General features: G+C 43.9%; 1 protein-coding gene and 1 long non-coding RNA gene across 5 annotated transcripts in view; one reads left to right on the top strand and one right to left on the bottom strand.

The window, feature by feature from the left end:
- Positions 1-3,558, bottom strand: part of LOC140187470 (uncharacterized) — a 50,809-nt gene extending 47,251 nt beyond the window's left edge. Inside the window, exon 1 of one of the 3 annotated variants that reach the window (XR_011883100.1) lies at positions 3,313-3,558. This is a non-coding gene — a long non-coding RNA (uncharacterized lncRNA). The remainder of the gene's footprint in view (positions 1-3,312) is intronic. The other 2 variants (XR_011883101.1, XR_011883099.1) reach the window with 2 other exon arrangements.
- A 106-nt stretch (positions 3,559-3,664) lies between these two features.
- Positions 3,665-26,565, top strand: part of ywhae1 (tyrosine 3-monooxygenase/tryptophan 5-monooxygenase activation protein, epsilon polypeptide 1) — a 36,148-nt gene continuing 13,247 nt past the window's right edge. The window contains exon 1 of one of the 2 annotated variants that reach the window (XM_072242789.1): positions 3,665-4,013. In XM_072242789.1, the coding sequence (XP_072098890.1) occupies positions 3,950-4,013 (64 nt within the window). In that variant the 5' untranslated portion in view covers positions 3,665-3,949. The remainder of the gene's footprint in view (positions 4,014-26,565) is intronic. The other variant, XM_072242788.1, reaches the window with a different exon arrangement.

Genomic DNA, 26,565 nt, shown 5'->3' with positions numbered 1-26,565 from the left:
GCTGAGGGAGCTCTGCACTGGGAGAGTGGCGCTGAGGGAGCTCTGTGCTGGGAGAGGGGAGAGTGGCGCTGAGGGAGCTCTGTGCTGGGAGAGTGGCGCTGAGGGAGCTCTGCGCTGGGAGAGGGGAGAGTGGCGCTGAGGGAGCTCTGCGCTGGGAGAGTGGCGCTGAGGGAGCTCTGTGCTGGGAGAGGGGAGAGTGGTGCTGAGGGAGCTCTGCGCTGGGAGAGTGGTGCTGAGGGAGCTCTGCACTGGGAGAGGGGAGAGTGGTGCTGAGGGAGCTCTGTGCTGGGAGAGTGGCGCTGAGGGAGCTCTGTGCTGGGAGAGGGGAGAGTGGCGCTGAGGGAGCTCTGTGCTGGGAGAGTGGCGCTGAGGGAGCTCTGCGCTGGGAGAGGGGAGAGTGGCGCTGAGGGAGCTCTGCACTGGGAGAGTGGTGCTGAGGGAGCTCTGCGCTGGGAGAGGGGAGAGTGGTGCTGAGGGAGCTCTGCGCTGGGAGAGTGGCGCTGAGGGAGCTCTGCGCTGGGAGAGGGGAGAGTGGTGCTGAGGGAGCTCTGTGCTGGGAGAGTGGTGCTGAGGGAGCTCTGTGCTGGGAGAGTGGCGCTGAGGGAGCTCTGCGCTGGGAGAGGGGAGAGTGGCGCTGAGGGAGCTCTGCACTGGGAGAGTGGCGCTGAGGGAGCTCTGCACTGGGAGAGTGGCGCTGAGGGAGCTCTGTGCTGGGAGAGGGGAGAGTGGCGCTGAGGGAGCTCTGTGCTGGGAGAGTGGCGCTGAGGGAGCTCTGTGCTGGGAGAGGGGAGAGTGGCGCTGAGGGAGCTCTGTGCTGGGAGAGAGGAGAGTGGCGCTGAGGGAGCTCTGTGCTGGGAGAGTGGCGCTGAGGGAGCTCTGCGCTGGGAGAGGGGAGAGTGGCGCTGAGGGAGCTCTGCGCTGGGAGAGTGGCGCTGAGGGAGCTCTGCGCTGGGAGAGGGGAGAGTGGCGCTGAGGGAGCTCTGCGCTGGGAGAGGGGAGAGTGGCGCTGAGGGAGTTCTGTGCTCAGAGAGTGGTGCTGAGGGAGCTCTGTGCTCGGAGAGTGGCGCTGAGGGAGCTCTGCGCTGGGAGAGGGGAGAGTGGCGCTGAGGGAGCTCTGCGCTGGAGAGGGGAGAGTGGCGCTGAGGGAGCTCTGCGCTGGAGAGGGGAGAGTGGCGCTGAGGGAGCTCTGCGCTGGAGAGGGGAGAGTGGCGCTGAGGGAGCTCTGCGCTGGGAGAGTGGCGCTGAGGGAGCTCTGTGCTGGGAGAGGGGAGAGTGGTGCTGAGGGAGCTCTGCGCTGGGAGAGTGGTGCTGAGGGAGCTCTGCGCTGGGAGAGTGGTGCTGAGGGAGCTCTGCGCTGGGAGAGGGGAGAGTGGTGCTGAGGGAGCTCTGTGCTGGGAGAGTGGCGCTGAGGGAGCTCTGTGCTGGGAGAGGGGAGAGTGGCGCTGAGGGAGCTCTGTGCTGGGAGAGTGGCGCTGAGGGAGCTCTGCGCTGGGAGAGGGGAGAGTGGCGCTGAGGGAGCTCTGCACTGGGAGAGTGGCGCTGAGGGAGCTCTGCGCTGGGAGAGGGGAGAGTGGTGCTGAGGGAGCTCTGCGCTGGGAGAGTGGCGCTGAGGGAGCTCTGCGCTGGGAGAGGGGAGAGTGGTGCTGAGGGAGCTCTGTGCTGGGAGAGTGGCGCTGAGGGAGCTCTGTGCTGGGAGAGTGGCGCTGAGGGAGCTCTGCGCTGGGAGAGGGGAGAGTGGCGCTGAGGGAGCTCTGCACTGGGAGAGTGGCGCTGAGGGAGCTCTGCACTGGGAGAGTGGCGCTGAGGGAGCTCTGTGCTGGGAGAGGGGAGAGTGGCGCTGAGGGAGCTCTGTGCTGGGAGAGTGGCGCTGAGGGAGCTCTGCGCTGGGAGAGGGGAGAGTGGCGCTGAGGGAGCTCTGCGCTGGGAGAGTGGCGCTGAGGGAGCTCTGTGCTGGGAGAGGGGAGAGTGGCGCTGAGGGAGCTCTGTGCTGGGAGAGGGGAGAGTGGCGCTGAGGGAGCTCTGTGCTGGGAGAGTGGCGCTGAGGGAGCTCTGCGCTGGGAGAGGGGAGAGTGGCGCTGAGGGAGCTCTGCGCTGGGAGAGTGGCGCTGAGGGAGCTCTGCGCTGGGAGAGGGGAGAGTGGCGCTGAGGGAGCTCTGCGCTGGGAGAGTGGTGCTGAGGGAGCTCTGTGCTGGGAGAGGAGAGAGTGGCGCTGAGGGAGCTCTGTGCTGGGAGAGTGGCGCTGAGGGAGCTCTGCGCTGGGAGAGGGGAGAGTGGTGCTGAGGGAGCTCTGTGCTGGGAGAGTGGCGCTGAGGGAGCTCTGTGCTGGGAGAGTGGCGCTGAGGGAGCTCTGCGCTGGGAGAGGGGAGAGTGGCGCTGAGGGAGCTCTGCACTGGGAGAGTGGCGCTGAGGGAGCTCTGCACTGGGAGAGTGGCGCTGAGGGAGCTCTGTGCTGGGAGAGTGGCGCTGAGGGAGCTCTGCGCTGGGAGAGGGGAGAGTGGCGCTGAGGGAGCTCTGCGCTGGGAGAGGGGAGAGTGGCGCTGAGGGAGCTCTGCGCTGGGAGAGGGGAGAGTGGCGCTGAGGGAGCTCTGTGCTGGGAGAGGGGAGAGTGGCGCTGAGGGAGCTCTGTGCTGGGAGAGGGGAGAGTGGCGCTGAGGGAGGGCAGTGTCAGGGAAGCACGACCTCTTAAAGGGTCTCAGCCTGAAATGTAGACTCTTTATTCCTCCGTAGATGCTACCTGACCTGCTGAGTTTCTCCAACATTCTGTGCGTGTTGTTCCGGATTTCCAGCATCTGCAGAATCTCTTGTGTTCATTCTCTGAGGAGAATGTTGTGGGACCCCTCCCAATTGAAGCTTGGAGGAAGGGTGGTTCAGGGAGTCTGCTTTCCCTGGGCCAGTGTAACGGCGATGCAGTCACTGCGCACAGTAAGATCCCACAAACAACAGGCAGTACCAGATATTCAATTTTCATAATAAATAATTATTGGCAAGGACACTTGCAGGGGCGTCTTCAACATTGTGTGATGGAGTGTTATCATTCAACTGAAGGACGGGCTTAATGTCCTTCTGTCTGTACGATGCTCCCTCAGTCACCCCCCCTCCCACAGCGCGACCATCCCCGTCTCCACCCACAGCGCGATGCTCCCACATACAACGTGACGCTCCCTCAGCACCCCCACACATATCGCGGTGCTCCCTCAGCACCGTCCCCCACAGCGAGACGCTCCCTCAGAACCCCGCCGCTGCATAGTGCGGCGCTCCCCCGGTGCCACCTGCTCCCCCCCACACGGCGCGACGCTCCCTCAGTGCACTCACCGCGATCCCGGCTCCCACACGCCGCCGAAAGCCGCACTACTTTCCGAGGGCGGCCTGATACCGCGGTCTCATCTTCTCTTTGTGCCTGTTCTCTGCTGCACCGGTGCACCTCGCGGACGGTTCGGGCGAGGCACCGAGGGCGCGGTGCCCGGCACTATGCTTTGTGCCTGTTTTCGCGGGCGGGAGGAGGGGTGGGGAAAAGGTTGGACCGATATCCTTCCGCCGCACTCCTTTCTCCCCGCTACGCATGTGCGTGCCCACACCGAAGCTGAGAGTGGGAGCGCAAGGAAAAAAGTGCGCTAACCTCATCACCGTCGGAGCCGAGGTGCTGAGGCGCAAGCGCCCGGCAGGCCCGGCCCGGCACTACACTCTGTTGGTCCGCCATTTTGGCAGCTGCTCGGCGGCGGGTGCGAGGCTGGTGTGTCGGCGGCTTCCTGAGCACGGCGCTCGTAGCTCGGTGACTCTCCCGCTCTCTCACCTCCCTCCCGACAACAGAGTAGCCAAAATCATCCGTGAGCTTTGTCTTGTTTCGCTAGCGGATTGAAGAAATAAAGCTCGACCAGCCCCTTTCTCGGCAGAGAGAAAACCCTCCTTCCCCCCCCTGTCGAGCGCCTCAGCTTCCCCCCTGCCGGAGAAGATGGATGAACGCGAGGATCTGGTCTACCAAGCCAAGCTGGCCGAGCAGGCCGAGCGCTATGACGGTGAGTGATGGGGAGAAGGGGCCATGATTCGGGGCGGGGGTTTTTGCTTACCCCCCTCCCCGCCCCCGGCCGCCGGCTCCATCCACTCACAAAATGGCGGCCAGCCGTCGGCGGCGGCGGCTCGGAGCCCGCGCTCGCTTTCCTCTCCTTCCCCCCCCGTCCGCCCCGTTCCCCGGCTGTGGGTCGGGCACGGTGGGGTGGCGCGGCGCGGCGCGGCGCCGGATCGGTGATCCGTACCTACACCCACCACCATCCACCCAGCCCGCTGCGCACCGAGCCGACCCCTCCCTTCCCCGGCACAGCGAGGCGCCTCTCCTCGCTGTTGCATATACTCTCACCCCTCCCCCTTTATTTCTACCTCGTGCCCCCCGCCGCTTCCTCTTTTACATTTTATTCTCCCGACTCTTTCGTCAGTCCCTGCCTCCGAAACCGGTTCGACCTGATTCCCCTCCTCCCCGCCCAGAATGGCGGAGAGCGGCTTCCTGCATCCATGGTGGGGTCAGTGCAAGGGGGCAGGGTCGCTGCCTGGCTTTTATTGGCGTTTGTCCCACTCGGAGAATGGGTCAAACCTCCGTGTTTAAAGCTGTGTTCAACACAAATATTAAATTGGGATAATTTCTATGTCATAGTTTGAATAACTGCACAATAGAATTTTTTTTCTCTGCCGAGGCGGAAGTTACAGGTCATTCTTGGCGAACACATGCTAGGCAACGGGGCAAAGAATTTTTCAAGTCCAGTAACATGCTGTTTTTGCTTTTTCTGAATATTTTTGTTCTTCTCTCCCCCCCCACCCCCCGCTTCCCTGTTGAATTTACATGTAGTATAGGTTGGTGGGCTGTTAATTTTTCAATCTCTCTTAAAGGATTATACAGCACAGCCAATGTGTAGTTTTGGGTTAAGTAGAGACAAAATTCTACCATTTAATATTTTTAAAAAACCTTAACTGAACAGCTCATCTGTTGATTTGTTAATTGTGGCAAATATTTTAAAATTCCAGTCCTTCAACTATACAATCAAATAATGCTATTGTTACCGTTTAGCAGTGTCATGGCATTAGGTTCATTTCATTGTCTGTATACTTCTGTGTGTTTCTGTTCGAAGGGTGGGGAGCTATTCTTTTGTGATTACAGAGAGATTATTAATTTGACTTTGTTTTGTGGTATAATTTATCTGTTCATTTCATGGTATATTCCACAGCTATAATAGGGGCTATTTGGTATTTTAAAAAAGTTGTGTCCCGTGTGTCTTTGAGATATTGGTGTTGTGCCTTTAGTTTCACATTCAGAAAGCTAACAGATTAGGTTAGTATTGCTGCAATTTTTGGGGAGGTTGTCAAGTGTTTTGTCTCAAAGGCTTGTCAGCTTGCATCAAACTTAACTATTTCAGTCATTGCCATAATAATTATTTTCTCATTTTTGCTGATTGTACACTTAAGTACAGCTCCACAGAGATTTTTGCCAGTACTGCCATTATTCTGGTGCGTGGGTGGCATAAGCAGAGTGCATAATACATCTATGCAGCCACTGGCTCACAGGCAGCATGTGATGTGTTGGAATTAGTTTGAGATGTGGATACCTGGTTTATTATGCTAACCATGCTAGCAGGTTTACACTGCTATAGATCTGATTTCATTGTGTATTTTAGCTTAAATAATTATCTAGTTACAAACGATTTAATGAAAGTTTTCAAAGATAAGAAATAGTATCTTTTCAGCAGGATCCATTTGTATATTAAAAGTACCTACCTTAATGGCTTTCAGGCATCTCATCTGCAGAGATCACAAACTGATTCCAGCACACTCCGTGTTACCTATTCTGAAATTGGTAATGGTGTGTAGGTTTAAATTGAGCAACAGCATGAAGTGGTGGGCGGCAGAGGTCTAGGATGATTGTGAACAGTTCATATTTGCAACAAATAAAGCTTAATTCGTAAACAAGTCTCCTATGTGTTTTCTTTAATACCTGCATAAAGTCAAGGCATCGTTGATCTTCATATTACTGTTGGAAAGTAATTAGCTAGTTTTAATGGGCTGCAGGAGCTGGGTCATTCTGGCAGAGTTGGACATTTGGGCACCGTGTACCATCGTGGTTAGACAGAGCAAAGGGTTGAATTCTGGTACAGTCCTTAAGGAGTTTGTACTTTCTCCCCATGACTTGGGTGGGTTTCCTCCAGCAGCTCAGGTTTTCTCCCACAGTCCAAAGATGTACTGGTTAGTAGGTTAATTGGTCATTGTAAATTGTCTTGTGATTAGGCTAGGTTTCAGGTGGGTTGCTGGGCTTGAAAGGCCTGTTCCAAACTGTATCTCTAAAAATTTGATCTGTTTACCACGCACACACAATGCTGGAAAAAATTTCTACAGGTTAGACAGCATCTTTGGAGGGACATATTTGATGTTTTGGTCTGAGATTTATTTCCCAGCTGCCTAACCTTAGTTCTTCCAGCATTTTGTGTGTGTTGGTCAAGATTTCCAGGATCTACAGTCTAACTAACCCTGATATTAATTAATCCATCAGCTAATCTTTGGTTCATCCATCCTCTTGAGGGGAAACATGGAGTGGGAAGTTGAATTGTTCATAGTAACAAAAATTTATTGTCTACTTCTAAACTGGTCTGACATTCAGAATTTTAAATTTGCATAGACTTGTCTGCAGTTTGGTGTACTTGTATCCTTGATTTTATTCTGATTATGTTCCATGTCCTATCCCCCTCCTCATCCTAAACCATTTAGCTGATATGAAATACATCATGATGGCTCGTGAGATTGAAAATGCCTCAAGACCTGTGACTAAGGCATCTTTGACATCTGCCTGCTAGTTATGTGGGTGGCACTTCTGCTTTTTTTTTCATCCCATTTATTTAACTGGAGTACAGAATCTTAAATGTAGAGATTTAACCAAGTGTTAGAATCTTGATTTCAATTTTATGTACATCCGCAAATGACAGCAGCCATAACACTCAGCACACTCATCAGATAGACCATGGGTCGGCAACCTTTTTGGCTCTTGGGCTGGATCGTGTATTAATGAGTGGACAGTGGGCCAGATAAATGCCATAAAAAAACTTGAAGTATAGGAATTATCCATTTAAATACATCTAGTTATGTTTTGCCTCAAATTAATGAATAACGCATGCTAGAAAATCATTTGTGTTTAAGGTTGCCTACCCCTAAAATGAGGTGTAAACAGTAATGATTTAGGAATCCACATTGTAGCACCTCAATTTCTTTTGTAACCAGGGTCACCTAATTTCCTACTGACTGAGATTGCAGTTGACACCTATTATGTGTGTGGCTAGTGAAGAATGAATCTTGCTCCTGAATGACCTTGCATCCAATCACATAATGATGTGCAGTCTGTTAATATAGGTAAGCGGGGCACAAAGGTGGACATTTCGTGTGGGTAAAACTGCTTCGACCAGCTAGAGATTTCAAATCAAAATTCATTCCACATATTTTGTACCTATATTGTGTTTGTGATGTTTGCCCAGAGTTAGTGCTGAAGTCAGCAAGGATGTTAAGTTTTTTAGAAGCTTGGATGCAGGATCCAATTTGCCACCTGAGAAGCCAAAAAATGCCAATTTTCATTAAAACAAATTATGCATGTTCATAAACAAGATGCAATAGGTTAATATTTACATTCCTGCATCTTGGAGGGCAAACATAATTACTGGTTTAGGTGAGTTTGTGTGTTCTGGGAAATTTGGAGAAGAATAATTTCTAGGGCTTAGTTATAAATGTAGTACTTCACCTGTCCAAATGAAGGGTCTAGGCCCAAAACATCAACTTTTTTTTTCCATAGATCCTACCTGGCCTGAGTTCCTCCGTCATTTTGTGTGTATCGCTTGCATTTCCAGCATCTGCAGATATTCTCTCATTCCTGGTTGAAATATTTTTGGAATTTGTCAATTCAGTTAATACATCTGTCATTAAATTACCATAGCTCACTTTTAATGTATTTTTAAAAACATTGTAAGTTTCCAGTCAGCTTAAAGGGTTTGTGTCATTTTAATACTTATTATGAAGCATTAATTTCTGACTCTTGCAACTAAAGCTAATGTGAAATTGGGAATTCAATTACTTAGTTTTAAGTTAAAAATCATGGCAAGTCTTCAGATTTTAAGTGCATAGTGGAGATTGTATAGGCCCCAGAGATGGTGTGGGTTATGCCCCTTGTCTTTTAATTTGGTATGTTCCAGTTTGCTATATATAATTGTTGAGAAACTTGAGGTGAACATTGAAGCTTAATGGAGGGCATTCAGTTTGAAAGTATTGGAGTGTGTTTGGGGGTGGGGGAAGAATATTGGACTACGGTGATGGCACTTACTAAATTAAGTAATGTGAAACTTTGGAGGAATTTAGAATGATGTGGTGACACTAAAGATGGATTAAGACCACTTTGACAAATTGGCTACCATTGTAAGAACCTGGAGTATTATGAAAGCTGTCAACTGTTGTATCATTAAAGATTTTGCAGAACAGCATGTATTGGGAAAGAAGTTTTTTAAGGATTAATTTTATTGTCAAATTAAGTATAAGTAAACTGCAAGGATTTCTAGGAAACCGATATTGGAACATAATTCTAGAGGGATGTGATGGTGGCTTGAGGTCTTGGTGTTTATTCAGATGATCTGACAAATCCAATTATTGTTATGATGAACAGATGGCAGAAAGGAAGTGGGCTAGTGTTTGAGAAAAGTAGCTTAATTTTTTGTTTCTTTCAAGTGGAGCTAACTATTGGTATGGTAGTGAGGGTGTCAAGCCTTGGGATCAGAATTGTGGGAACACATCTGCATAGTATGTCATGTAAGCCCCAAAAGTTCAAATTGATGCACTGGTCACTTCCCTTTTACTTTCCAATTTAAGTATTTAACTAGTACAGGTTTAATTTGCATCACATTTTCAGTTGAAAATACTATCCCATATCATATTTTCATTTTCCATTGATAAATTAGCTTATTTTTCAAAGGCAGCAGGTATTTTGACCCTATTCTGATCTTGTTAAAACCATTAGTTTTCCAAGCCTGTTGAATGTGTCCTAGTTTTTTTTTGTACCATCTGGCAGCTATAACAATGCCGGAGGATATTCCAAAGAGATCCTAATTGATTTGCATAAACTTGATATTTGACTGATACCCCTATTTCTAAGTGGTAATTTAATTTTTTTTTATTTAGAGATTCACTGCGGCCCTTTGAGCCGCACTGCCCAGTAACCCCAGATTTAACTCTAGCCTAATCATGGGACAATTGAGGGCTGAAGAGCCTGTACTGTGCTGTAGTATTCTAATTTACAAAGGCCAATTAACTACTAATCTGTACGTTTTGGGAATGTGGAAGGAAGCCAGAGCACCTGGAGAAACTCCACTTATTCCATGAGGAGGGTGTATGAATTTAGTGAGTGGTGGGATTGAACTCCAAACTCCATTGCCCTAACCACTATGCTACTGTGATCTATATGTTGTGTTTTATGAAGATTTGTTTTTACAAAAGGAGCTTTAAAAAGTCTGAATGTTAAGCAGCATCGGTTGAAAAAACAATGCTCAGGTTATAACCTTCCATTTGAAATTGATGTCCAAGCCTAGTTTCTGCCAATCATTGTAAGTTGATCCCTGCATTTTCACGGTTCAGCTAATGGAGACTTTCCTCGTGGGATTCACAAATCACACCCCAAAAGTTTGTGATATGGAATAAGATCTAACAAAGTGAAAGAAATGTCAATTTTTATTCTTAATCATTTGGTACTATTGGGCTTTGGATATGGCATCACGCATTGGCTGGTTGGGTTGGCAGTCACAGCCAAGTCCTTTCCTGTGCCCTCTCCAGTCCAAGGGCAAGTGCACAGGCACCTTCGGAGTGTTGCTCTACTATGTTCTTTGTCTCCTTGCTACTTTGTCTGATGAGCTACGTTGTGGGGACCCACAGTATCATGACCAGCTCTTGAACCTGCTCCAAAAGTGTAATCTCTTGGCTTTTTCTTCATTTCACTGAATCGCTTGAGCTTTTACCCATCACCCACCATACACTAATTTCTAAACTACTTTAGTCTTGTGAACCCTGATATCCCCCTTCTAAGTTCTTTCAAAATCTATCTGTCCATTCCTTGCCCAAGTCTAATGTTGGCATCAGCTATGAGTCAGTTTGTTGCTTAAAGTGGTTTAATATGAGAAAAAAAATATAGAGAATCCTATCTCTGCTTAGGAAAAGTGGGGTTGTATTGATGGCATCCGTTAGTCTTGCGAGACCATGGATCTGCGCCTGGAAAGTCTTCGCTCTCCAGGGTGCAGGCCTGGGCAAGGTTGTATGGAAGACCAGCAGTTGCCCATGCTGCAAGTCTCCCCTCTGCATGACACCGATGTTGTCCAAGGGAAGGGCATTAGGACCCATACAGCTTGGCACCAGTGTCATCGCAGAGCAATGTGTGATTAAGTGCCTTACTCAAGGACACAACATGTTGCCTCGGTTTGGGCTGGAACTCACGACCTTCAGGTCGCTAGTCCAATGCCTTAACCACTTAAGTAGTTAAATAGATGCCTCTAAAGGAATACGACCCCTACGTGGTGCAGGGATTCTCTGTATGTGTCCTTGTTTATTTTCTGGATTGGTTTTCTAAAGCATTTTCACTGAATGTTAAGATTCCTTTAAATTGTTAGAGCTCCTAGGTTAAGGTGATTATTTAGATTGGAAACTTCCTTCCCCAGAGGCCAAAGGAGAAACTTGTTTGCTTACTTGGTATATGGAAGCTATTGTTGGGGAAAAACATTCTTCCAATGGTAAATTTCTCCCCCCCCCCCCCCCTTTTTCAAAAGGACCAGGGGAGTGATTTTGGAGTAACTGGATGTTTGCTGTACAATACAGTTGGGTAGAAAATATACGGTGCCTGATGGAGATATTTTTAATGCTTAAGACAGTAGAGCCAAGGAGGTGAAATCTTGGTGTGGTGACTAATGGGGCAAGAGATATTAGTTGAGATTAAGCACCCCAGGAATTTTTCTTGTATAACAGATTAAGCAAACGGCATAAAAAACCATTGCACTTGTGTTTTAAGTGTTAGTGCATATGGCAGCATCAGTCAATCTGAGAGATAGCTGTTCTCGTAATATGGTTGCTTTATGCCCTTTTCAAATGAGTAGCCTGCCAATAGAGATTCCTGCTATTTCAAGATTCTCCTAATTACTAACATCAGCTGTATCTGGAGTTGTGTACCACGCTCTGGGAAAAGATAAGTTTTTTTGAGAAAATAATAATTGAATGGATTTTTAACTGTTCGATTTGAAGATGACCATTTCAATTTCAGATGCACTTATTTCTGCAGTTGCTGCTGTGTGATTGAAATTTGTCACTGGATCAGTAGTCTACGCTATGGATGTTAGTCCAGTAGTGAAACTGCTGTGAATTTGTAGTTTCTCCTTGCCATCTCTTGTAACTCAAAGATGGTCCCATTTTCAATTTATTAGTTGTTTTGTGACCTAGATAGTGGGAAAGCTTTTTGAATGCTGAACTCAACCTGGCTATGTGTCATTTACATCTGAACTCATTAAATCCTCAGGATTGGTAATCCCAACAGCTCTGCCAATACAGAGGAGGCTAATGTTAATTATTAGCTGCTTCCAGGGGTGGAATTTAGCAACTGAGAAAACAGTAAATAAGTTTAACTCTAATCCTATTGGCAAGCTGATTTAACCATGTAAGGATCTTATCTGTGCTTATGAAGGAGCATGGGTACTTGGGGAACCAGTCAGCTTCAAAGGAGGATATTTGGGAATAAATATTCACTGAGTAGTTGACATGTACAATACAATTTTAATATATCCTTTAAAAGCAGGAAGATCCATAAAGCTATGCTTCAGAAGGTGTTGCAGTCAGATTAGATGCTTAAGCAAATTTGCCAAAACGTTCTATTGGTGTGTCAAGATTCTCCCAGTGGCAGATATGGGCATGTTGGTGCATTTAAATAATTTTTCAATGTCAGAATCAGTACATTGCATACATTTTTTTAAAAGCATAACCAACAATTGAGAAATACAGTATATTAAAATAAACTAGTCATTCAAAAAGTGCAAAAAATGAAAAAAACTAGTGAGATAGTGCACTTGGGTTCATTGTCTATTCAGAAATCTGATGGCAGAGGGGAAAAATCTGTTTTTGAAACATTAAGATTGTGACTTCAGCCTCCTGGACCACCTCCCAGATGGTAGCAATGAGAAAAGGGCATGTGCTGGATGATGAAGGCCACTTTTTCTTGGCATTGCCTTTTGAAGGTGTCTTGTATGCTGGGGAGGCTGGTGCCTTGATAGAGCTGGCTCCACTTACAATTTATTACAGCTTTTCCTGATGCTGCGCATTGGCTCTTCCATACCAGACTGTAATACAGCCAGTTAGAATACTCTTCATGGTACACCGGTAGGAATTTTGAGCATCATGGACATACCAAGTCTCCTCGAGCTCCTGATGAAATGCGCACTCTGTTGTCCCTTCTTTGTAATTTCATCAATATGTTGAGCCTAGGATAAATCTTAAGAGCTGCTGAAACCTAGTAATCTGTGATCTATTTGAAATGTCAGATGCGTGGTAATGCTGTTTTCAGGTGTATTGTAAGGCAGTCTTGAAGGTTTTTATAGTTCGTGTAATTTGAGATACAAATTGGTTACCTTTTCATTGTAATTTGAAATCTTCCACATTGAACAGCATAAAATTTTTTAGGTTACTATTGACTATTCGAAATTGGCATAATTATTTGTAAATAGGTTGTGAGTATTTAGCATTTTGTACCTGGTCACATTCTTCATTTTGACAGAGTAGGTTAGGTGGGGATTAAGGAGCTAGAAATAAAAACAGTTACAATGGTGACTAAAGCTCCTCTTCATTCGGTTAAAGGCATTTCCTGAGAATTCCAGACCACAATCTGCTTTGAGTTACTGTGAAAGCATTATTGGTGTATTGCAATTAGGTGTTTTTAGATGCATTTCTAATTGTCTCTCACTTACCTAAGCTTCAAAGTTTAACTTGCTGCTGCACTTAGAATTTGAGCATTGCACCAGCTAAAATGAATGTTAAGACATTACGTGGGTTATTTTACTTCACTCAGTGATAGACCATTCTTTTAAAATTGCTGGTTGTGAATATGAAGAATTGAGTATAAGGAGCTGTTAGTTGAAGGAAATACAATAATACCCTAATTGAAATGAGAAACTAGGCAGATGTTGGAAATGCAATAGCATTACACAAAATGCTGGAGGAACTCAGCAGGTCAGGGAGCATCTACGGAAAGGAATAAACAGTCGACATTTCGGGCCGAGACCTTTATTCGGGAATGGAAGGGAAAGGGGAAATCCAGAGTAAAGGGTGGGGGGGGGAATGGGGAGGTGAAATGAGGACAGCTATAAGGTGAAGCCAGGTAGGAAGGAGGAGGAGCTGAGGAGAAATTGTTGAGGGTGGGGACCAGTTCTGCCAGAGGGAGGGTGCTGTTGGAGGGGATCTGGTTAAGACTGCATTGATGGGGGTTAAAAGTGTATATGGACTGGACAAGCGTGGGGAAAGTGAGAACAAGAACATGTGAAGTGTTGTATATGTACAGTAGGTGGGAAGTGACTGAACTTGGTTGGCGGGGTGGAATAGATTTGAGATATGAGGACACAAGTTCAGTGGGACAGTCATGTTTGTGAATCTTGGCTGGGAGGTAGAAGCAGGCAATGTGGGGTAAGGGAAATATGAGTGGTTGCAATGGGTAAGAGTTCTCTGGAGTTTTATAATAGTCAGTGAGGTCCTCTTCAAGGGGTAAGTAAGAGGTGGTGTCTGAGTTACTACCTGGTTCAGCAAGGTAGAAGTCAGTCTGCCACGCTACAATAGCACCTCCTTTGTCTAAGGGTTTCATGGCAAGGTTAAGATTGGTGCAGAGAGAGTGGAGGGCACTGCGTTCAGAGGGGGTAAGGTTCGAAAGGGAGTGAGCAGTGCTGAAATCGAGCTGGTTAGTGTTGGGTGTAGTGGAATTGAGCATTAAGCCATTAATCCTTTAAATATGTTTTCTGTGTTTTGGATATGGACTATGAACATTTTTCACTCTTAGATTTTTATACTGTGTTTTTACCTGATTTTTTTTTGTGTGGGGGGTGGAATTTGGGGTTAATGTTCTTATTGCATTATTTGTTAGCTTCTTTGTGTGAGGAGAGGGATATGTGGGGGTGGAATTCTTGTGCTTGATACGGGGAGGTGGGGTTTGGGAGTTGATCTTGTTGCTGTTTGTTTTCTTTGTTCTGGTGCGTTCTGGAGAAGAATCCACACTTGTATACTGCATGCATACTTTGATTATAAATGAACCTTTGAATATGTCTGATGCTAAACCTGTCTTTCCACTTGAAATGGATGTCCATCATATGGGCTGAAATGTTGGGTGAATCATCATTTTAATGTTTGTGAAAGACATTTCAGATTTTCTGTTGCTCCTGGTTCAGATTTTACTATTCCAGCTGTATTCTGATTTAAGGTGTTCCTTGAGTGAAAGTTTACTTTAGTACATGCCTCAGAATACCTATTACTTGTGGGATTATTATCTTGAGCTATCTTTAAGGTCCTTACAATGTCAATAGCTCTTAAAGCCAGCTAAAAGAAATGTCATTAATTCTTAGATTCAGATCAAGTTATCGGAGATGACAAATGTTTATCCATTCAAGTCTGGAGTTTTAAAACTGAATATTTGCATTCAAAGGCAATTAATTGAATTAGATACACTACTTCAGTCTGTCCAATGGATCCATACTGCTGTGGTTGAGTGTGTAACAGTCATTGACTGTAGCTGCAAGCTTATCTTTAAAGAGCAAGTGGATATTTAAAAACCACCATTTTTTTGAAATCTGTGGCAGTAACATCCAAATCCAATACATTTGAATGTTTGTCTTTCAGTAGCCGTGGTACATGTATTCGAACAGAAACATTTTGCGGTTAACATTTAAACATTTAACCAACTGTGTTAGGGTTATAGCTATGTCATTTTAAGTTAATGTTACCACTTTAGTGGCAGGAGTCACATTTAAACAGTGTATTCTGCCAAATACAATGTCCAAAAAACACAGCCATATTGAAAATTGAAATGTTTAATGTTAATCTGCTTGACGGGATTAACTTTCATTAACTGCTTTTGTCTCAATTTTCATGATCACTTTTTCTTTTAGATTCAGTGTTTGAATACACTAAAATCAGTGGTGACAAACTGCAAAAGTTTTAGTACATTTACAGGAAAAAAAATGGTTTGTCTGGAGTTGTGGGCAGGATTTTATGATCTGCAAAGTGATGGTGCCTGCTGCTGTTTGTCTGTTTCCCATAAAGCTCATTCAGTTATATTAGCTGTAGAGGATTTCAGCAGCAGTGATGTCACCAGGGTGAACACTCAGTACTTGTACTGACAGTGGGAGTGACTTGTTAAAAATCTAAATTCTCAGATTCAATAATTTCAGGGAAAGCTTTCCAGTGTACTGCAGTCCTTGCTTGGAAAAACTGGATACCGCAGTTCAATTTAGAAATTATTGTTTTCAAACCACATCTGTGGACTTAAGATTGCTTAAGATCATTTACGATTAAGGTGGCAGGTGTTTGTTCATGGCACAGCTTTTCTGTGGACTGCTGTTCATTGTGTGATAGCAGGCTATGTCTGTAACCTGGATCTTGAGTGGACTTCGTAAATGAACTTAACACAAATCTTTTCTAAGCGTTTTTATTATGAAAGATTGCATGTGATAATGGAGCAAAGGAAAGGTTTGTGAGCAAATTGGCAAACTGAAAACTGAATTGTTTTTTGGTAATTAGTCTAAATTTTTAATTCATTTTGTCTTCAGTTGCAGAATCCCCAATGTTTTCTGTCTATGCTGGTTCAGCAAATTACGACTGGAGTTTAAGCTTTTAGTTTGGATCATATCACATTTAAACAATGTTATCAACAGGGCTCAGTCTTATCAGTCTGTTTGCTGTTGCTCTCTACTATTACCCATTATTTGGAAAGGAGTTGCTGCTTGTGTTGGTCCATTTGAGAACCACTCCTTAACTGTTCCACACCAGTTAATTTATCATGGCTGACATTACTAATTCAGTCTATTTCCAGTGAATTGAATTGGGTGCATTCTTGCTGTTCTGTACCAGTGCTAGAGTTCAGAAATTAGAACTTATTTAACTTAGTCTTTTTATCCTTTGTACCTTTAGATATCAAGCATGGAGCATACATGTAATAAGTAATTTGGAATGTCTGCCTGGTTAAGTAGTCTGAATAATTCTGCTATGCTGTTATGTCTTGTGATCCTTTTGTCTTTAAGCTCTTTATTTAACATGCATGATAGTTACTGTTTTTGCTTTTATTTGACCTGCAGCTTGCAAGAATCCTTAATTTGCTTAGGTTAAAAGACTGCTTTTCCATTTTCAGTCATTAATTGCTGGACATTGTATCAGTCAGCAGTAGAGCTGGCATGTATAAAGTAGTTAAATAGAAGTATGCTTGTTTGGAACTAATAGTCATAATAGAGTACTACAGTACAGAAGTATGCCCTTTTAGCTCATTTACCTGAAGAGCTGGTTGCTTGCTGAGTTCCATCAACCTGCACCTCAACCATTGTCTCCATACCCGTTATCCATGTACAAACCCAAACTTCTCTTAACTGTTACATTTGAATCTGTACCTACCACTTCCATGGGCAGCTTTTGATTCAATGATCAGAGTTTGAAATGTTTCAATCACAAAATTTATATTTCCTTTTATCTTCAGTTGCTTTGCTTTCGGATGAAACTCCTATTTTCAATCTGGATACTCTTTGGCCTGCGTGCACCATATATAGCAGTTGCAGTTTAAGGGTGAAAATCTAATGTACCTGTCTTAATGGGTTTACGGCCAATTGTTATTTATAGTTTTAAGTCTTGTTTGCAAGAGATCTGAAAACTGGAGATTCTGTATAGTAATCAAACAGGCACAGTTGAAAATTATCATCTTGCCATGGTTTGATAGCTCAGGGTACAGCCTAGTTTGTAGAGAGTGAGCTTTTGTATGAGAGCACAAAGTTAGACTTGGTTGAATGTTGAATACTTATACACATCTTTATTGCATGAAGAAAACTGCTGACATTGGAATTTGAGGATTTTTTTTAAACAACTGATGTCTATACAATGCCTCCAGCTTAATGGATGTGATCAGAGTAACGATTGATGGTTCAGTTTGCCTTTGGGTACACAGTCTCACTTTCACTAGTCAGCTTTACCTGGTTATTTGTATTTATTATATTGTCAGCTCTGAGAATCGGTTGTTTTGAAGTTTTGGTGTTGCTCATTTCGGCCTAGGCTTTCAAGTTTTGAACATGATGGGCAGGGGAAATTAGAAATTGGAAGTCTATAACATATAGGTTTTCATCTTGTGTTGATTTAAATGAAAGTCTGGTATTAAATAAAACTTAATATACATTTGCTATTCATTTGTACTTGTGGGTTAATGTGGTGGGTGTTAGTTGGGTAGTTGAGGCCATTACAGAATAAGCATTAGGGAATTATTACTTATAACAGGTTATTTCCTTCCTTCATATGACCAATGCAGTTTTGTAAGAAATATTGGTAATATCTACCTACTTGTTTCAAGGAAGGGTGTGGATAAAAAGATGTTAATTGTGTCAAGCGAAATAAACTAAATTGTCAAATATAAAATAGAACATCAGAAATGAGAGATCTGTTGCTACTTGAGTTTGCTCCATCAATGAGTAGGGTAATAGGTTTGATGCCACTTAACCTACCCTTCCCTGTAGTTTAATCAACTTCTATCATCGTCTTGAATATTCGTCGACTGCCTTTGTAGATTTGTGGGAAGAATTTCCTCTTCACTGTTAAATTGGGTTCTGTTATTGTGGGGGCATGCCCCCAAATTCCAGAATACATTAGAGAAAATTACTCAGTAGCATCCACCTTTTTACACTCATACCGACTTGTTCTCTCCATCTGTTAACAGGAACTGGGGAAAACTTCTATATGACCTCCGATTTTGAAATGGTAACTGTACACTGCACTCCAGATACGGTCTTGCAAGTTGCCTTCAGCATGCTGTTCACGATATCAATTTGAAGATGTTTTTATCAAAGCTGAAGCTGATTTTAGCTTTGCTGATTAACATGCTTTAATAGAAAAAATGTGTATAGCATTTTGTGTTTTGAGCTCCTGTTCTTGGCTGTGCCAGCCCATCTGTTCTGTCAGGGCATAATTGTAAACTAAAACTCACCATGCATCTAGAAATGGGACCCCAGTGAAGTGATAACATGTTTGAAAGATGTTTAACAATCTTCCTGTGTTTGTATTCAAAAAGAAAATACTGGTGTTTGAAGAGAGAAATTAGATATAGCTAGGTGAAGATTTTTTTAATTAATAAAATTCAACCTTGTTTTAATAGAACAAGGACCTGAATAAAAGAAATGATTGTATGGAAATCATAAAATCCATGATAGATTGATGTCAAAACATTTTTTTAAAGGCCAAATTTGGTAGCCTCTTAAGGGGTATGCTAGAATTCCCTTCATTTCTGAGTGGTAATACATCAATGTGGATCTGAAGACACTTGTTTTTGATATAGCTGTAAAGTATGTTACTTGCAGTATGATGGATGAAATTTATTTTATTGAGATACGGTACAAACTGGGCCCCTTTTGCTTCATCGCCCAGCATTCCCGAGTTTTAACCCTAGTCTAATAACAAGGCAAATTACAATAACCAATGAACCAACCAATCAGTACATCTTTGGACATTGGCATGACACTGGAGCAGCGGGAATTGAACCCTTAACACTGGTACTATAAAGTGTTTTATGGTTCTGGTCTTGTGGTTTGTAGGGATGCACATTTGTAAGAATTAGAAGTGGTAATAAGCTGTCTGGTCCTTTAAGCCTGACCTGCCACTCATTTTTAGTCTTTCCATCTCTCAGTGTAGTGTGCCCTCTTGCTTCAAAACAACTTCCATTGTCCTTGTACCTATAAAGATCAAGGTAACATGTCTGAACGACTGGCGTCCTGTGGCACTCACCTTGATTATAAGCAAATGCCTGGAGAGACTGGTCAAGGACGACACCTGTAGCATGCTGTCACCCACACTGGACCCCCTACAATTCACCTACTGCTACAACCGATCGACAGATTTCACAATAATCACAGCTCTACACACCGTTCTTACACATTTGGAGAGGAGGGATGCTTATATGAGCATGCTGTTCTTGGACTACAGTTCAGCATTCAACATCATAATTCCCTCCAGGCTTGACAAGAAGCTTGGAGACCTTGTCCTTCACCCTGCCTTGTGCAGCTGGATCCTAGACTTCCTGTCAGATCGCCAGCGGGTGGTAAGTTTGGGCTGCGTCTTAAGCCCCTTCCTTTACGCTCTGTATACCCGTGACTCTTGTTGCCACCCACAGCTCCAACCTGCTAATTAAATTTGCTGACGACACTACATAGATTGGCTTTATCTCAAATAATAATGAGGCAGCCTGCAGAAGAGTCTTCACCTTGCCAGTGGTGTCAAGAAAACAACCTCTCCCTCAACGCTGGCAAAACAAAGGAGCTGGTTGTGGACTACAGGAGGAATGGAGACAGGCTAACCCATATTGACATCAATTGATCAGGAGTTGGGAGGGTGAACAGCTTTAAGTTCCTCGGCATACATACCACTGGGAATCTCACGTGGTCTGTACATACTGGCTGTGTGGTTGGATAAAGAAGTACAACAGTACCTCTTTCACCTCAGACGGTTGAAGTTTGGCATGATCCCCAAATCCTAAGGATTTTCTACAGGGGTTCAATTGAGAGCATCCTGATTGCCTGCATCACTGCCTTGTATGGGAACTGTACTTCAATCGCAGGACTCTGCAGAGAGTGCTGCGGACAGACCAGCAGCACTTATAGACGTGAACTTCTCACTATTCAGGACATTTACAGAGACAGGTGTGTAAAAAGGGCCCGAAGGATCATTGAGGACCCGAGTCACCCCAACTACAAACTGTTGCTGCTGCTACCGTCCAGGACAGGGTACCGCAGCATAAAAGCCAGGAATTACAGGCTCTGGGACAGCTTCTTCCACCAGGCTGTCAGACTGATTAATTCACACTGATACAATTGGATTTCTATGCTATATTGACTGCCTTGCTGTACGTACTGTTCGTTACAAATTACTATAAGTTGCGCGTGCAGATGGAGATGTAATGGTTAGATGTTTACTGCTTGTGTACGTGAATAACCAAACCTAAATAAGTTGGAACATATGGGTAGATTAGGTAATTATCAACAGAACAAGGAGAGCAGGAAAGACAATTTAACAGATGTGCAAGGGCATCTAGGATATCACACCCTAGTGAGTATTGTTGAGAAACTGGATAGCTACAGGAGAGAAGCTTCAGAGATAACATGTAGTTTTGGTGGACTTTTAGTGTCTCCCTGATGGCAGTTTGTTGAATAGGTGACTGCTAGGGTGGGTGGAGCCAGTAACATTTTGAACTCTGCTCTGGTGTTGAATAGGTCTTTTAATGTCAGTGGTCTTCTCTGCTGAGTGAACCACTCACTACAACCTACGCTTAGGGAGGAGGCAGTGGAAAACCAAATGGTGATAGAGGTGGTCATAACACACTCAGTGGCTGAGTAAAAACTCATCATGATACACCTTGAGATGTTAAATTTCTGAAGCTGGAAAAGGAAGGACAGTTCTCTGCTGTGTTTTCCAAATGATGAGCATAACATGCTTGTTCCACTTCACTGTATTAATACTGGTAGTTCCCAGGAATTTGAATGACACCACCTGACCGTTAATCTCGAAGGTGGAGCTGGTAGGGGCTGTCAGCAGAAGTCAGTCCTCATTTCCACGGACTTAATGGCATTAAGCTCCAAGTTGTACAAGCACACCATGCTGCAAGCACTTTGGGTTTCTGTTCAAAAGAGACTAATGCTTGGTATTCCTCTGCGGTAGAAAATTCTAAAATTTGTCTCTGAGAATTTTCTTCCTCATCTCAATTCTGAATGGTCTACCCTTTTTTTCTGAGACTAATCTCTGGATTCTAGGCTTTATAGGGTCAGTAATGCAGCATAGGAACAGTATCTTTGGCCCAAGTTGACCATGCCAGCCAAGATATGTTTAGGATTTAGTCCTATTTGGTTGATTTCCTTATAAATCTTTACTGTCCCTCTAAACATTGTTGTTGTACCTGCCTCTATTTCTTCTAGCAGCTCATTCCAAATGCCCAGCCCCCTATGTGAAAAGCTTTTCCTTCTGCTCTCTTTTAAATCTTTCCTCTCACCTTTTTGTGTCTTCTGGCTTTGTATGATTATACAGTGTGTGTGTGTGTGTGTTTGAGACAATCCATGTTTATGCTTTTCTTGATTTTGTTTACCATTCAGCCTTCTATCTCCAGGGAGCAAAAGTCTTAGCATCTCCTAATAACTTAAAGCCCTCCAGTCCTGGTAACATCCTTGTGAATCTTAACTGCACACTTTCTAGCCTAATGGTGTTTAGAAATAGTTAGGTAACCAGATGTTTGTACAATGCTTATATGGTTTCACCAGCGATTTGTACAGTTGCAACATGATATTTCAACTCAATGCCCTGACTGATGAAGTAAAGTGTGCGCCACACTAACTTCAACCTGTTTACCTGTGTCACCACTTTCAGAGAATTATGCACCCCATGGTCTCTCTTCTCTGGGGGCCTAAGCATCTGTGATACAAGTCCTGCCCTTGTGTAACATTCCAGTATATAATGCTTAGCACTTGCCTGAACTGAATTCCATCTATTTCCTGGCCGCTACCCCGGTTCATCTGTATTCTCCCTGCAGCTGTTGGGTCTTGTAAGAATTTGGCATGTTTCAATGGATTACTCACAATTTTCTAACTGGAGAATAGAACTAGTCTGCTGTCTCTGACAGAAAACTGTCAAATCTCTGGTGCCTGTCAAGTGAAGCTCTGGTATACTCTTGACAAAAAAATACACTTTTTAGTTCAGAAGAGCAAAACTGCACAGTTCTTCCCATGTAGGATATCTGTTCGCAGATGCTCATGATGGCCAGGATACTATTTGCTAACCTCGTGCTTTTTTTTAGTTTTCAATGACTTAGCAGTACAAACAGCACAAAATTTATTGATATTTAAAGCTGTAGTTCAAATGAAATTGAACTAGCTTTGAGGATTGTTAGGACAGCTGGTGGAGGCATGGCACAGTGTGGTTTCAATAGTGCTGTTTGAGGGCTTGGTTAGAAACAAGTTTGGAACTGCATTTGTTCTAGCTTTAGGCCATGAAAAAGAGAAAATTCAAGTTTTTGACTCCACATAATTACGTCGCAATTCATAATGTTTGTACTTTTGGGTGGATATTGAGTGGAAAGATGCGTTCTGGCAGTGTAAATTTAAGTAATGGATAAATGACCCAATGGTGGTGGTCCTTGTTTTACGGCAGTTGGCACCCGGCTTACTGGTGCATCACTGCCACCTTCTGCTCCGCTGTGTTCAATAGACTTGCATTCCAAGGTCCTTCACCCAATTGTACACACATATATACCCTAACCTACATTTTATCCTCTCATCTTTGGCCATTCTAGTACCTTATTCCTGCTTATTCATCGTATCCTATAAAAAAAACTCTGTACCCCTTAAAGCTAAAAATACCCTGACCTGTGCTTTCTCACCCATGCCCAGTAACCCTTTTAATGTGAATTTCTGCACCCCCAATTCCCTTAGATTGATTATCATCATCTCTCTCTGCATCCCATACTTCCTGCAACTCAGAACTACATGTTCTACTGACTCCTCTTCCTGACATTCCTCACACAATCCTGTCTGGTGTTTTCCTATCATTTTTTAATGTTTTGTTTAATAGACAGTGCCCCAGCTTTAACCTAGTCCACACAGTCTCCTCTCTTCTGTATCCACTACCTATCCTAGTACCTGCAACACTTTTTTTTTATATATTTGATATAAATGCCTCCCTGTCCCATCTTTCTTGCCACATTTGATTGATTTTTTTTCCCAGATTACACACTTAACCTCTGCTTTACTGATACTAATGTGCATTTCTATATTTTCTTTAACATCCTCTTTGCCAACTCATCCACGTTCTCATTCCCCTTCATCCCTACATGTGCTGGAACCCATAAAAAATTTTACCTGACCTCCCTGAGTTGCAATTCTTGTGACTGACTGAAGGACTTCATAAAGTACATCTTGCTGACTGTTTGAGTGAAAAGACCTTAAACTTGCTAGAACTGAGGATGAATCTGAGCATATCAACACTTTGACTTGTCTAGCTTTCTCCACCCATCGCAACGCAACCAACACTGCCAGCATCTCTACTGTATACACCCAGTGGTTTTACTTCAAAGGTATGTTCCTGGGTCAAGTGCTGTAGGTTTTTTAAGGTTACAGGTCTTTAAAGACTTGATGGATTAGTACTTCCAATTAGTATTGCATTTTGGGTTTGGCTCTTGTATTCAGCCTGAATGTTATCACCTTATTAATATACATTAGTGTGTGAGTGTATATTTAGATATGGTGCAGGAGGACAGCCAGTACATGGAATTCCAGTTTCGTGAGATGGCAGATATTTCAAGCAAGATGGTTTTATTCGTGGGTTGGTAGACTCAGGGTTACCATTTTTAAATTTGTATTTTTGTACCTGATTCCCTAGCACCTCTTAGTATCTTCAGTCAGCTTTGATTTTCAGTTTTTAAAGCGCAAGAAGTTGAGAGCTAAATGAAGCTAGCATTATATTTATAGAGTTAAGTTAAAGACATTTGATGGCTGTGGGCCTGTACTTGCTGGTGTTCGGAAGAATGAGGGGGGAGGGAAGCTCATTGAAAACTTGTGTCCTCCAATATTCGATAAAGTGGATGTTTCTAATTTTGGGAGAGTTTGTAGTGTATTGTCATTGGGCGGGGCGTGCATAGACAGTGGGTGGTTCTGAATCGGTCATATTTTGTTTCTATGGAGCATAAGGGTATGGGTATATGTCTGTTCTGTTCAGTTGGTTACAATACAATTGTCACACGTTTGCCTTTGATCATACGTAATTTAGCTGTACTGCAGGTATTGAACATTGATTCTTGGAATAGACTTGTCTAGACAGGTATAGCTGAGATCTGAATAGATAGCTTAACTTATAGCATTCTGAATGGGGACTTAGTAGCTTTCACATGCCCAAATTTATGGGGAGATTGTACAAACTACTGGAGTTGAACTCCAGAACCGTAGCAATCTGGCTGAGGTGGGAAGGGTAGCTTGGCAGCACTGCCATTGACTGAGCTGGCCAAGTCTTGTAGTTGCAGACCCAGTCCAGAAGTTACAAACCAACAAGGGATAGATCTAGCTGTGGCAGTGTAATTTGTCAGTGATGATGAGTTAATCTGAGGCAGATTCCCACCTGTTAGCAATTTAAGTGCAAATTCAGCCCATGCCACTGGTTTTTCATTGAAACTGTTTAATTCTGTAACACTGAATGAAATACCACCTTACACATCATATTCTGATCTGTTTTAGACTTGTGGATTCCCTTTGCGCTCAACCCAGTTCTTGCGTACTCTGAAGTCTCATATTCTTTTTGCTCCAGGGTCCATTAGAAGTTAACCCTGTTACCAGAATGCATGCCTTATGCCTTCTATGATCTGATTAGATGATACCACATTGACAATCCCATTCATCTTTGTCCAGTTGCAGCTGGTTTATTGGCTATCACTGTTGTGCAGCATCCTAGTTATTGGTACTTACATTTTCAGGAAGATGGGATTGACTTCTGGCAGTTCATACAAGGACCTCGCCTGTCTATGTGACTGATCTTTATTGCTTGTATTTTCTTATCTTGACTGACCTTGCACCTTAATGGTAGAAATGGAGCACAGAAACTGCTCCTAAAGCCCGACACACTCCAGTCAATCATCAGGTTACCCTTCTATACTAATCCCAATTATCACCACTTGATAATTCAAATTGGTGTGCAGATATTTGGAATATTGTATTTGTTGAGCACACAATTAAACTGCAGAAACGTATTGGGATGCCAGCGCTCCTGACTGCCCTGGGGTGGGGATGGGGGGTGGAGAGAATGTGTGAAAGAAAGGTAAAGGCGACAAGCCTTGAACCCTGGAAGCTGAAAGATATTAAGGCTTTGATAAAGGGATTATGAGGCAAGTAATGGATACTGAAAGCAGGCAAAGGGAGAGGAAGTGCTATATCAGATGAAATTGGAGAACAAAGACAGACCATGAAATATTACTGCTTGAAAATCCCAACTATATTAAATAGCTATACTTACAGAAAAAGTAGCCAGGGAGCGAGTAGGGCCCATTAGAGATAGATTAGAACACAAGGAAGTGAGCAAGGTTTGAGTGACTATTGTTAAGGGATTCATTTATGAGAAATACAGATTTCAGGGAGGCAGTGATATTCCAAACATTAAAAAGTAGGATGTATTAAATGGCTTAACAAGCATAAAGGCAGATGTAACCCCCAAAAACTGGTGATATATCCCAGTATGCTATAGGAGACAAGGAAGGAAAATGCTGGAATGCTGACAAATCTTTAAAATCTTTGCTGCATGACGTCAGATTACTTAAGGTCAGTATATGCAGTACCAACATTCAAGGTTAGTCAGGTTGTGCCAATGTAGGAAAGGCATTGGGAGGAAAAAAACCTGAGAGACAGCATCAGCCAGACAGTGGAGTATTACAAGTGCACAGACATACACATATTAGTAGAGAAGCAAGAGAATTTTTAAAAAATACCTCAAACAGTAACTAGAGTGGGGTCATCACTTCCCCAGCTGTAGGTTGACTCATTATGGTGGCATGCAGGGGGTGAGAAACATTGTCCAGAAATGCCAGGATTTTCTGAAGGGTCCTTTGTTTTCCCACAGCTCCCAGCCTGTCCAGTTTGATTCCTATAACAGAGCCAGCCTTTCTAATCAGTTTATTGAGCCTATTGGCATCACCCATATTGATGCCGTTGCCCTATCTCCAACAGAGTTCTTTTAGCAATGCTCTTTTTACATTAAATGTCCTTGCCAAGTTCCCCATTGTTAACTTTGTTGAATAGTCATTGACAGGACCAATTTCCCCACTAGTGGAAAGAATAGTTCAGAAGCTTGATGTTCTATCACGCTCAAAAGTTTCCACCATCTGTAAGACAAGTCAACATTGTGGAGAATGACCTAGACTGGATGAGTGTAGCTCCAAATACTCCAAAGTGTCAATCAGGATCAGCTTGCTCAGTTAATACAGCAATCCATCATTCTAAATTTCATTCTCTCCACCACTGGTACGTAGTGGCTGCACGATGTACTAGCTAGACATTGATCTGTGGTTACTGGACCAGGCTAATTCCAGCAGCCCCTGCCAAAATCATTGCCACTAAGAAGGATGTGCTTGAAACTATCTCTGCTTGTTTCCCTCTTAGTGCTTTTTGATATGAAAGTGTTGTCATTATTTGAGTTTATATCCTGGTTTAACTCTTCATAAATCTTTCAGGACTTCACTTAGTGGCTCTCATATGCCATCTATAGGGCAATTGAGTATGAGCAGCAATGCCCAGATCTGAA

Source organism: Mobula birostris, chromosome 25 (assembly GCF_030028105.1).
Source record: "Mobula birostris isolate sMobBir1 chromosome 25, sMobBir1.hap1, whole genome shotgun sequence".
NCBI lineage: Eukaryota > Metazoa > Chordata > Chondrichthyes > Myliobatiformes > Myliobatidae > Mobula > Mobula birostris.
The sequence above is the reverse complement of the archived record's forward strand: the minus strand, read 5'-3'. Positions and strand labels throughout refer to the sequence as shown.